Genomic DNA, 12,332 nt, shown 5'->3' with positions numbered 1-12,332 from the left:
CTCCTGCTTCATCCTCTGAAACTACTAATGGTGTCTTGGGGACCTCAGTCTGCAATTAATTGGTGTAAATCAGGAGCACTGTTGGAGCTAATGGAAATTCACTGAGCAAGGGGTGAGCGAAGCCCCGCGAGGCTGGCTCTCATGGAGGATAACCTTGTGGGGAGGGTCAACAGATGGATGGACCCCTCTGCAGGAGGAAGGATGGAGGGATGGACCCCACACTGCCTCGGCACAGGCTGGGCACCTCCACGCTGCAGCTCTGCTGTTTTTCAAAAGTTTCTTTCTTTCTGCTCACCGTGTGACAAACAAATTCCTGCATCCAATACAAAGCAACTTTTTAGCCTTCGTAGTTTACAGAGAAGCACAGAAAAACGTGAGTGCTCCAGATTCCTGCCTTCAAGTAAGTCTAAGAAGAGCCCCAAACATGCATTTTTCTTTAAAAAAAAATATAATGACGAGTCCCAAACCTCGTCCCACCCAAAATATCAGGTGAGTCCCATTGTTGGCAGAACCACACCTGTGACTTTTGAAATTGACACTAATAATGTCATTTGCACAACGTGGGCTGAATTTAGAGATGCTCTGAAGAGATAGTTAAATACCCCTGCTCCTGAGTCCTGCCACTGCCACCCAGGACATTGCCCATGCATAGGAGCAAAAGCATCCAAAATCTGTGGTTCCTGGGGGAAACAAGCCCTGTAAAGCACACGGTGCTTTGTTTCTCTTGGAGTTACTGATCCTGACAAGCTGTCCTTGGGGCCAGTTGGGCTCTGGAGCCTGCTCACCATGCTGGTGGAGTCCCTACAAGCTTACAATGGCTGCTCGTGATAAATGCTTGCGTGGTGGCAGCCAGGAAGACAGCTGGGGAACAGGAGCAGAGTTTGTGCAAAAGGTCAGGGACAGCGCAGAAATTCAGATGTTACCGAGAGGCCAACAGAGCCAGTTCAGCCCAGAGCAAATTCTTCCTTCCCTAAATGAGCAAACCTTTAATGTGGAGCAGATGCAGTGACGTCTTCTTTCCTCGCTAGCTGACTCCACCATGCTCAGAGTGAGCCATGCATTGCCTGTCTTTGCAAAAGGTTTTTCATCAGGCTTCTGGACAGGTTTGCAAGGTTAGCAACCTGGTACATCAAGCTCTGTTTTTGTTCTGAAAAAAGAGTTACCATCCAACTCTAATATTTTTTTTTTCCCCTCAAACAACACAAAAGGCTTTGAGCTGTCATCAAAGGGATGATTTTGCTGCTGTTGATGATGTCAGGGAGTTGTGTTTGTGGAGAACGTGGGCCAGTGGGGTAACCGCAATAGGGAACGGCTATGGCTGCAGGGCTGGACCCTGCCCTTACCCTCTGCATCGGTCCTGGTCACCATTTCCAATAACGGGTCGCTCTGAGTGGTGACAAGCAGGAGCGAGACCCTGAGGCAGACATGAGGAAAACAGCCCCTGCCATTAGCACAGGCTGTGCTGGCCAGCTGGGACCCGTGAGGGGAGATATGTGAGGGAAGACCCCTTAGAGAAGGTCCATGGTGCAGCTCTGGTGAGGGGAGATTGGTGATGGGGGACCCATGAGGGGAGACCTCTCAAAAGAGGGTCTTTGATGGGACACCCATGAGGGAAGATCCTTCAGAGGAGGTCCATGAGGCAGCCCTGGTGAGGGGAGAATGGTGATGGGGGACCCATGAGGGGAGATTAGCAAGGGTCCAGGGTTGAGGGGAGACCTCTGAGGGGAGACCCATGAGGGAAGATCCCTCAGAAGAGTCCTTTGAGGGGACACCCATGAGGAAAGATCCCTCAGAGGATGTCCGTGAGGCAGCTCTGGTGAGGGAACAGTGGTGAGGGGACACCCATGAGGGCAGACCCCTCAGAGGCAATCCATGCAGCAGCTAACAAGGGGGAGACCCACGAGGGGTCCCCACAAGACGGGTGCTGAGACACCCCTCACTGACACCGACTGCTGCCTCCCCCCGGCCGGGAGGGACATCCCCAGAGCCCTGAGAGCCCCTGAGCCGTGACAACCCCATCCCGGCCGGCCCCATCGCGGCGCTGCGGGCGGCTGCACAAGATGGCGCAAGGCGCTGCCCGCCCCCGCCCGCCGGCGGCCCCGCTCCCTCAGCGCCGCCCCCCCGGCCCCCTGCCCGCCCGCCCGCCCGGCGCGGCGGCGTGCTCGCACGGAGGGGAGCTGCTCCGAAATCCGCTTTTTGCCTTTTTCACCCTTTTTTTTTTTTTCTTTCTCCCCCCCTCCTCCCTCCGCTTGAGAAAGGAGGGAGGATCTCCGCCTCGCCTCCCGCCCCGGCTGCTCCCTCCCCGTGGGGCGCAGGGAGGCGAGCCCGCCCGGGATGCCATGGCTCCGCCGGGCTCCGCGCTGCCCGCCTGCCTGCTGGGGCTGCTGCTGCTCGCCTGCCGCGGAGGTAAGGGCTTGGGGGGACCGGGAGCCATCCCCACTGATCCATCTATCCGTCTATCCGTCCCCTTTCGGGCAGCGGGGCCACCCCACGCGCAGCCCCGACCCTAAACCCTGCTTGGGGTCCCAACCCACTGGGTCCCAACCCGGTGGGGCCAAGCCTCGGGCTCCAAAAGCTCCGGGTGGTGAAGCGTGGAGGTGCCCCACAGCCCCTCATCACCCGTGGCATCCCCCTGTGGGATGGGGTCACCCCTGCTGGAAGCTGCCCCGGGTGGGTGAGGTGTTGGTGGGTGACGGTGGCGGCTGTGGGGACCACGCTGCCTTCAGCCACCGGGCAGGGACGCGGAGGTTGTGTGGGGTTGGCCTGGCTTTGGGTCCGTGCTTGGAGAGCCCACACGAAGCCATCGGAGACGGTACCCGCTTGGATGAGCCGCCTTGAGCAGCGGGAGGTGGTGGCTGCCCAAGGGATTTTGGGCAGAGAGCTGCCAAACCTCCAAGCATCGAGCTCACGTAACGCCCGGCTCCGCTCCTTCAGCCCCAACCTGTGGTGACACCATCCACCGGACCAAGGCTGAGCTACAAAACCATCAAAGGGGATTTTTTTTCCCCCAGACCTACCAGCCCTGCTGATAAATCGCCGTGTTTTCGCCCTGCTTAAGTACGGGGCTGATCGGAGAGGGATGCTGAGGCAGGCGCTGTGCTGTAGCGAAATATTCCCGTGCCTCCTGCCCTCTCTCCGCTTAGCAGCCTGATAAAGAAAAGCAGGAATTGTTTTAAAACCCTACGAGCAGCCCAGCAGGGTCAGAAGGAGGAAAGTGTGCGTTAGATTAATGAATCGGGAGGTTTGCTGCCTGCTATGAGGGGGGTTTGAGGAACGGGGCTGGGGGCTCTTCCCATAATAAACCTCGCCACGTGCTGCGTGGCAGCCGGTGAAACTCGGGGAATAGAAGTTGGCCAGGGATTGCTCTGCTTTATTTTTGGGGGGGGGAAAGGTGGGGAGAAGGAGGTTTGGAAAGCAAAACTTGGATGAGCTGAGTGCGTGCCTGCTGCTGTGGGAACTGCCCCGCGTGCTCCTTCACGCTGCCGCTGGGCAAGGCAGCGGCTGCGGGCTCGGGGGGTGTTTCTCTGGCCCTGCTGCCAACCCGCTTGGCTCAGCTTGGAAAGTTTTTCTGCTCTGAGGTTTCCCCCCCCTGCCCTCGATGGGTTTATTCACCGTAGGTGCGGTTAGCGGCAGCGTAACGGCGTCTGTGGGCTCTGCTGCATTTAATGAAGCCCCTGCGCCGATGTTGGCGCCGGAGCAAGGGACGGATGGGGACGGATAGGGATGGATGCTGTGCTTTGGGGACAGATCCTGTGCTCTGGGGACGGATGGGGACAGATCCTGTGCTCTGGGGACGGGTGCTGTCCCTGTCCATGCGGGATGCTCGCTGCCCTGCTCCTCGGGACGTGGCATTCAGCTCCCACCCGTGCGGCTCTCCCAGAACCCAGGCATGGGAGCTGCTCAGCAGCGAGATACTATTTTCTTTTCTTCTTCTTTTTTTTTTTTTTTTTCCCTTTTAATTTCCTGGAGCTCTTTGTTCTGGGTAGTGGACAGCTTTTGTCTGTTATTGCTGAGCCCGGCATTCAAAGGCAGGCACAGGGATACCAGAGGCTCCCGGCTCTGCTCAGTAACAGCCTCGGAATTAAGCGTCGTCATTTATATTTAAGTAGGCTTAACTTCTAAATTATTGAAGCCCTAAGCTTTCACTAATTCCAGCTCTGCGTGGCTCTGTGCTCTTGTTTCTAGATTAAAAAAAAAATAATAGTAAAAATTAAGATTGCCATCTTCTAACCTGGTATACTACCCCCAATTTTTTTAATTTGTATACCTAGAGGTTATCAGGCGTCGCTTCCCCAGGAAAGCTCAAAGCTGCTGTATGAAATTCAAGCCCGCTTTTGGGCTCTGCCTCTCTTGGGGGGGTTCGACAGGAGGAGCTGGGGGAGCGGTGCCGGGTGCGAGCGTGCCGCCGCCGCGCACGCGTCCGCCGGGGCCACCGCCGCCAAGCTTCCCGCTGGGAGCACTGAAAAGCCGCCCGAAAGAAAGGGAGAGGGAGCAGCTTGGTCCCCTCCCCATCCTCCCTGCCACCCCCCGGCACGGGGAGTTGAAAATCCTGAGCTAATCACGTTGCTCTTCTTCTGATGACCTGTCAGGCTCTGCGCTGGCACGGCACGAGCCCCCGTGCTCGTTTAAGAGGTGGCGGTGGCAGGGGGTCCCCGGTCCTGGTGACAGCCCAGGTCCCCCTCCCTTCTTTCATGCTCCAGCCTGGTTTTAGCCGAGCACCCCACTGCAACCAGCCCGCCCTGGGCCAGCGTGGAGCAGCTCAGCAGCAGAATCTTTGGGCAGAGAGCTGCAAAACCGCTCTCACGGCGTGCGTGCAGACGAGGAAACCTCTCGCCTTCCCTTCTGCCTGCGTGAACTTTCTGTGGCTTCCCTCCTCCTGCGGGGCTGTGTCACGGTGCTGGAGCAGAGCTCACGCTTCATTCCCTAGCCTGTGACAGGGCTGAGGCAGAAGATGCTTTCCTCCGTGCCCCCTTCCCCCAGCCTTTATTTCTTCGTGCTTTGCGCCCCTGGGCTTCTGCCCCCGGATATTGTCCTTTTATTTGACCTGACCAAACAGCGCAGGAGCCCCCCTCTGCAGATCAGGAATCGCCATCTACATCAATAACGTCGGGCAGGAACAGGAATAGTCCGTCCAAAATTACTTTGAAATCACAAACTTATTTGAACTTTCCTGGAGCTTTTAGTTTTACAGAGTTTCGAAACCAATAAATTACGTAGCAGGGCTCATGAAAACCTACCCGGGTCCGCTTATCCAAAAGAATATGCAACATTTTGCTTTTGCAAGAAAATAAAAATAATTGTTTACACATGTTCAGGAGTCGTTGGCGAGCATATAAAACGGACGGTTAAGGAGGCGAACATGTCAATAATTGCACTTTAAGAGAAAAGAGAGGCAAGCGGGCAGGCGCACCGCGCTGGCCTCGCTCTTATCTCCGATGTCGCTGCTGCGTCGCGCCCTCTGCTCGAGAGGAGCCCGGTCCCTTAACAACAACCCAGCCCCGCTCCCGCGGTGGAAATTTAAAACCCGAGTTTTAAGGCAGAGTCGGGGATTTGCTGCCTTTTTATTGTTTTTTTGGGCACGTGGTGAAGCTTGCCGCGAGCCGGGAGGACTCGGGCTGCGGCGGGTGGCGTGCAAAGATGCTGTCGCACGAGGATCTTTGCCTCTTGAAACCCGAGTGTATGTGAAACGGGAGTGAAGTGCGAAGGGGATGGCTCTGGTTTTGGAGCTAGCAGGTTTTTGCTTCTGGTTTTGAAGCTAGCTGCCTGGGGAAGGCTCTGGTTTCGGAGCTGGCAGGGACCTGTGCTTCCGAGTCGCAGGACGGGAGGTGACGGGGCAGAGGGAAAGGCAAGCGAAGGGAGAGAGCTGGGAGCCTTGGAATCCCCTGGCTGAGAGTTTCAAAGGTTTTAACGTGCACAGAAACTCTTCTTCCTCCAGAAGGACCTTGCCTTTCCTTCCCTTGCTCACCAGGCAGTCCTGCCCCCAGCACTCAAGCCGAATTTCCAGGGCGATGTGATTTTTGGCTGCGGGGCGCCAGCCCTGCACACAGCATTTCCCTTCTCGGGCGCTTTTTTGGCCGTCCTGACGCACGCGGCGCTTTCCTGCTCCGTATTTGTGTCGCTGATGCCCTCTGCGGTGAGGCTGTGATCTGGTCAGGGCTGCGAAGCACGTGGGGAATGCAAACAACAACGCGTCCTACGCTGGGGCTGCTGCCCCGCTGCCTCGCCGTGCACGGAGCTACCGTGGGCAATTCCGTCAGAAAATGCTCCGTGCCCTTTGCAGCCTCACCGACGGGTTTCTCCCGGCTTGATTTAGGGCCGGGGGAGCCCACGAGGGCTCGCAGCTCGTCCTGGAAAGGGGTCTTTGTGCTGGGAAGGCTTCCTGCTTCCGCGCCGTGTTTAACGAGCGACCTCCTGGGATTTGCCCGGTCTGGTCTCAAACATCTGAAAATTATTTGGGGCCGTTTCTCTGCCTCTTCGGGCTGCGTTTGTTAAAACCTCGGCATCAGGTGGCCGAGAGGGAGGTTGTCCTCACAGAGCCCCCTGCAATCCCCTCGCGAGTGGATGTGGTTTCTGCGCCCTGATGGACAAATCGCTCTGTATAACCCCTGTCCGAAAGGAAAGGGACTAAAATAATCGGAGCTAGAAAACTTTTTCTATCATTTTCCTGGATGCCCTAAAGAGCCAATTCGCGCTTCTCTGCAGTGCTCTTCTCCTTTAGGGTCTGGGTCAGCCTGGAGGAGATTTCAGGCTGCTTCCTTGTGCTTTTGATTGCAGCAGGACCTTGGTGGAGGCCGGGCTCGCCGGCGGCTCGCTGCTGATTTATGCCGCGTGACGCTGGGAACAAACACGGTAAATCAGGAGAGGGCGAGCACGACCCCGCTGCCCGCCAGAGGCCGCTTGCAGGAGGATGCCGGGGTGATGCGAGAGGAGCTGGGGCTGCTGGCGGCTCCTCGCCGAGCTGGGACGGGCAGCGAGGGCCTGGCTGCTCCCACCACCTCTCGTTTTAATGACCCACGTGCTGCTGGGGCTGAGGGGTGCAGGAGGACGAGCCCGGGTCCTGCTCGAGCTCTTTGTGACGTTGAGATCGCTGCTGTGTTTGCAGGAGACCAGGACGGGAAGCCAAAACCGAATGGGAAAGGCCAATGCTAGGCTATGAGCAAGTTCTTTTGAAGCTTTGAACATGAATCACAGTGTCAAGTAAAAAATAATTAAACTTTTTTTTTTTAAATGTACTTCAAAGTGTCTTTTAAGCTTCCCATTAATTCCAAGTTCTTTCTCTCAGCGCTAAATAAATCTCTCGGTTCAAAAGCCCAAGTGCTAATTGGTTTCTCTGAGTATGCCTGTCTGCGTGATCAATAGGGGCAGGAGTTTTTGTTAAATATTTGCACGTATAGCCTCACACTGTACTGCTCGGGGAGATGGTAAATGTTTCTCCAAAGGAGACTTGTAGGATGAGGATCCCAATAATTTTCTCGTGGCCTTTCTGTCACAGCTCATAACGCTTCCTCCCTCCGTCCCGCTGCAGAAGTGAAGCAATTTTCCTTCGTGTGCAGCCTGAGAGGAGCTGATCCTGTCCCTGCGTGGCACCCCTGTGCTGGGCAGGAGGTGCTGGGAGCCTTGGAGCCCTCCTGGAGGTGCCCGGGACGTTGTGTGGGGTGAGGCAGGTTTGGGTACGCAGCCGGGGCTCCTCGTGCTGCAGTGAGCGCACGTGGCCTCAGTGGTTTCCTCTCCCTCGCAATGAATTGTGCTTTTACTGTTTCCATGTGCCACTGACTGCCAATTTCATCGTTTCTGCTAGCTGCAATCAGATATTTGTGCTCAGCCACCGTCCCCGTCCCTTTGACCCTCATCATCCCACAGAGGTAGGGATCTGCGTTTGGGGTCCGCCTTGGGGACCCGGAGCCCCATGGTGCCAGTCTTGGGAGGCCAAACCTCAGTGTCTCTGTTCGAAGCCCAGTCCTTGAAAACCATTTTTGATGTGAGTAATCCCAGGCAGTGGCATTTCCCAGCGTGGTTATGGCCAAAGGGTTAAAAGGGGATGTTTAGGAAGGGAGAAGGAACCTGTAAGGCGCCCAGTTCCTACTGTGCCTTGCACCCCGTTTCCTCCAGAGCAGCTGTGCACAGACCATAGGTTGGGGGTTTGTGGGCCAGTTTCCTATTCCTCTTCCTCCTGGTGCATAGCGCTGGCTGATGCAGCATCCCAGAGCCTCAATTTTTCTCTTTTTTGAGGAAAATTTCCAGGAACGTGACGCCGCACCCTGCAAACTTCGCAGGGTGGGACACCGAGGCCCTTGAGGACCAAAGCGGAGATGTCCAAGGCAATTTAGGATCTATCTGCTTCATGATGCAACGTAGGGTGTGCAAAGTGCCAGGGAAAAGCTTTAGGACTTTTGAAGGGCTCCTCCCCGTGCCCTTCAGCATCGAACTGTCTGAAAAGAGGAAAAACTTGGCCCAGAGTTGGGGTGGGAAGCCCGTGCTGGGCGCGTGTCGGAGGGCCCCGCTCCTAATTACGAGCGGCGGTGCTTCTGCTGCTCCAGCAGCCCGGAGTTCGGATGCAGAGCGACTGTTTATGGAGGTAAACATGATTAGCTCCAATCACGGGCCCTAATGACGGTTATTATAATGACAGCGATTGTGGGGAGGGCGTGTAATTATGTTGATTCTTCCTTTTATCGTACATCTAATAATAAGCTATTTTATCTAAGAGTCCAGGGGAGCGGGGGAAAAGACGGGGCATTTAACTCATTAGGGGTTTTTCCTGATTGCCTGATCGGTTAAATCCTGAAATCTGCTCAATTGTATCGAGGCAGAAGCCCCCCTGGGCTCTGCAGAGAGGCAGGAGGTGAGGGTCCTTACCCTGCCAACAGGGCCCCAGCACGGTGGGTGCTGTTGAGGTTCTGGCTACTTTGCAGAAAAATGCAGAGCATTCGTCTAATTCCTTAATTTTTACCCCAAAACAAGAGCAATTGGTGGGTTTGTGCTGGCCGCAGTGTACCTTGCAGAGAGGACGCCAGTGCTATCCCATAAAAAAAAAACCTGAAGTCACATTGAGCGATGGATCACCGAGCTGGCTGGAGCTCGCCTGACATTTTAAGGCTAAAATGGGTTAAAAAACGTGTGCTGGAGGTGTCCATCACCACGCAGGGTTTGCCCATTCCCTGCACAGGCTCATACCTTGGCAGCACCTCTGACCCGCCGAGCGCTGCCCCGGCCTCCTTTGTCTGCTCCGTCCATCTGCCCCGGCTCAGGTTGCACCCCGTGTTTATCCCCCGTAATCCAATTTAAGTTGCCGTAGAAAGCGATGGGGGTTTATGGAAAGAAAGGAAAAAAATCTCACCGGGTTTGCTCAGACAAAAAGATGGGCTTTTTTTTTAATTTATTTTTTTTCCTTTTAGGCTAGCTGGCTCCTCTCACCCCTCTTATTTCCACTGTGCTTTCCCCCGTTACCCCAAGGCTGTGCCGTGGCTGCTGCTTGCCCAAAGACTTTGCCCACGTGCACCCCTGTTCCTCCAGCAGCCCAATTCCTCCCCAGTTGGTCCCTTGGAGCCCGTGGATGAGGGAGAAGCTGCCCCACAGGGCACAACCCTCTGGAAGCCTCCACCCGTGGGTGGCTGTAGCACAGGAGAGCAGCTTTGGAGAGGCTTTTTGGGGGTTCATCTGAAATCCTACTTTCCTTACTCTCCTGGAATTTCCTCTCTGTTGCTCGTTTTGATTAAAAAAATCGCCTCCATCCCTGCGTTCACACCCTTTGGGAATTTGTATGGCTCCTGTTGCTCGGTCGCTTTTTTGCCTTCCGTGTCAGCGTGTGTTTTGGGCTAATCTTTAAATAACAGCTCCCTTTCCGTCATCTTCTGTGGTGCCTAATCATGCCTGTATGGCAAATTACACCCTAAAAAGGTGCGCTGGACCAGGTGAAGCATAACACGCCACGGTGTTTAAGCATTTTGTTGGCGAAAGAAGAAAATCAGTGCGTATCTGTGTGATGGGAGGCGAGGCTTTGCCCATTATTGGTACAGATCCCGCAATAACTGAGATTTTGAGGGCAAAGCCTCAGGAGGCAAGACATTCCCAAGGGTTTCTGTCATTCCAAAATGTTTTCCCCATCATCACCCTTAGCAGTTGGCCCTTGCTTGGTTTTGTGGACATGCTGCTGACTCTTTCCTTCTCTCTCCTCCCTGCCTTTTAGATTTCGGCCGTTCCTCCGAGCTGGCGTTCGTGGTGGAGCCCAGCGACGACGTGGCGGTGCAGGAGCAGCCCTTGCTCCTCTACTGCCAGGTGGAGGGCATCCAGCCCATCACCATCACCTGGCGGAAGAACGGCGCCGTGATCGTGGACAGCGAGAACGCCTTCGTGCTGGCCAACGGCTCGCTCTACGTCTCCCGCTTCCAAAGGATCCGCGGGGACGGCTCCTCGGACGAAGGCGAGTACGACTGCGTGGCGCAGAACCACTACGGGCTGGTGGTGAGCAGGAAAGCCAGGATCCAGGCAGCCAGTAAGTACGGGTTTCATCCCAGCTGCACCTCCTGGGGCAGCTCTGCTACGGTGCTGCGTGCTCGGGGAGGGAGGCTTGAAGAGGGGAAGAGAAAGAAGAGCGGGGAGGCGGCGCGGGGATCTGGCGTCTAATCTCTGCGGTTGTCCAGCTGTGGAAGAAGAGCTAATCAGCCTTCTCGGGGGGAGAAAACGAAAAGGCAGCTTCCAGCAGTAAATCTGTCTCGGAGGGGTGAGTTACGGTAAAGTCATGGAGTGAAATAAGCCATGGTCCGTGGCTCTCCTGCGGTAGTTTTGGAAGTCCCTCGGCTTTGCAGCACGGTCGGGCTCTGCTTGGCAGGCAGCACACCCTAAACCTTCAGCAGAGACCTTCTGAAGGTCACGGCTTCTTCCCTTTTGTTATTTAAGACAGGCAGTGTGGAGGCAGCAAGGTCTTATTTACTACCCAGCGTGGCAGTGCCGTCGGGGGCAAGGCTAACAACACCAGACAGATTGTCTGCTGGGGGAGCCTGGAGGAGGAGAGAGATGAAAATGTCAGCGAGGGAATGAAATTTAAAGGTGGGGGAGGAAGAATTACAGGGCTGGCTGCGACTCCAGCCCTGCACAGCGCCCGGCTTAGCCCCTTGCACCTGGAAACGCTGCTGCTTTGGGTCATCTGATGATGATTTCCCTCGTGCCAGCTCTGGTTGCAGGGCTGAGTTTGTCCTGGGGCTGGTGGCAGAGCTGAGGAGCTGTGACATGGTGGCTTCTGTCCCCGTGGTGGTGGCCAGCTTTGCCCACAGACTGTCTGCAGGCTGCGGAGGGGCAGCCACCAGCCCTCTTTGCATTGCACCAGAAGTTGCTGCTGGGTTTGATTGATATTCAGCAGGGATGGGGGTGTTCAGCATGGCCCTGAGACCTGGCCAAACGCTGGCTCGTTAAATTAAATTTCACTGAAGTGCTCCCCGACTTGTCTGGGAGGCGACTGCCGCTCTTCTCTGTGTGCAAGCCACTTACACCACTTCCATTGTGCCTGCAAACCACGCCGTGCTTGTTCGGTGCAAAACCTACAGCAAAGTTTGGGGCCAGACCCAGGGTCCCCGGGCTGCAGTCCCCAGCCTGGGGGGCCCTTTGGAGCGCGGCGTCCCGCTCCCCGCAGCGCTGGGGCCCGCTGGCAGCCCACCAAGGGAACACTTCAGGCCTTGTGTGCAACAATTCCCGAGCGCGTGAAGTGGCCATCTGCAAACCTAGCTTTTCAGGAGGGTAAGAAATGACATTGTCCGGGAGCCAAGGGCTTTGGGGCTGTGCCAGATTAGCAGCTGGATCCGAAACGTGGCCGTCTTGTGGCGCTAAACCTCGGAGCGCTTTTGGGGGCTGGCTGATGCACGAGCACAATGCCAGGCTTCTCCGACCCGTGAACAGGAGAGAGGAGAGCCAGAGGGGTTACCTTTGGGAGAACGGATTGTCGATAAATACCGCTGCCTCGGCTCCTGCATCGGTGTGTATGGGATGTGCTGCCTGGCCCTGAATAATGTTTCCTTTTGTAGCTCTGTGTGAATCGAATTGAGACCGGGATCGTGCTGAAAACCCTGTGGGTCCGTGCTGGCTTCGGGCTTGGTTTGTTGCCATCCCTATGAAAAGGTTTGGGTGAGGCCAGCGCCAAACACAGGCACCTGGCCCCAACGCCACATGCACCTGCTTGCAGCGGGACTGGAACTGGGGATGTCGTGGTGAGACCCTACTTGTGTGCAAGCAAAGATGAGATCTCCCAAAACCAAAGCACAGTTGAACCCTTGAGCCCCTGTGTCTTGGGGTGGTTGCACACAAGTCATAGTGCTTTTCCTTACCCCAGCTCCAGATAAGGG

The 12,332-nt window shown here is 55.9% G+C and overlaps 1 protein-coding gene across 1 annotated transcript in view; it reads left to right on the top strand.

Moving 5' to 3' along the window:
* Positions 1–2,339: 2,339 nt before the first annotated feature.
* Positions 2,340–12,332, top strand: part of IGDCC3 (immunoglobulin superfamily DCC subclass member 3) — a 78,874-nt gene continuing 68,881 nt past the window's right edge. Inside the window, exons 1-2 of the mRNA XM_032195071.1 lie at positions 2,340–2,406; positions 10,187–10,492. Of these exons, the coding sequence (XP_032050962.1) occupies positions 2,340–2,406; positions 10,187–10,492 (373 nt within the window). The remainder of the gene's footprint in view (positions 2,407–10,186; positions 10,493–12,332) is intronic.

The sequence above is a fragment of the Aythya fuligula genome, chromosome 11 (assembly GCF_009819795.1).
Source record: "Aythya fuligula isolate bAytFul2 chromosome 11, bAytFul2.pri, whole genome shotgun sequence".
NCBI lineage: Eukaryota > Metazoa > Chordata > Aves > Anseriformes > Anatidae > Aythya > Aythya fuligula.
The sequence above is the reverse complement of the archived record's forward strand: the minus strand, read 5'-3'. Positions and strand labels throughout refer to the sequence as shown.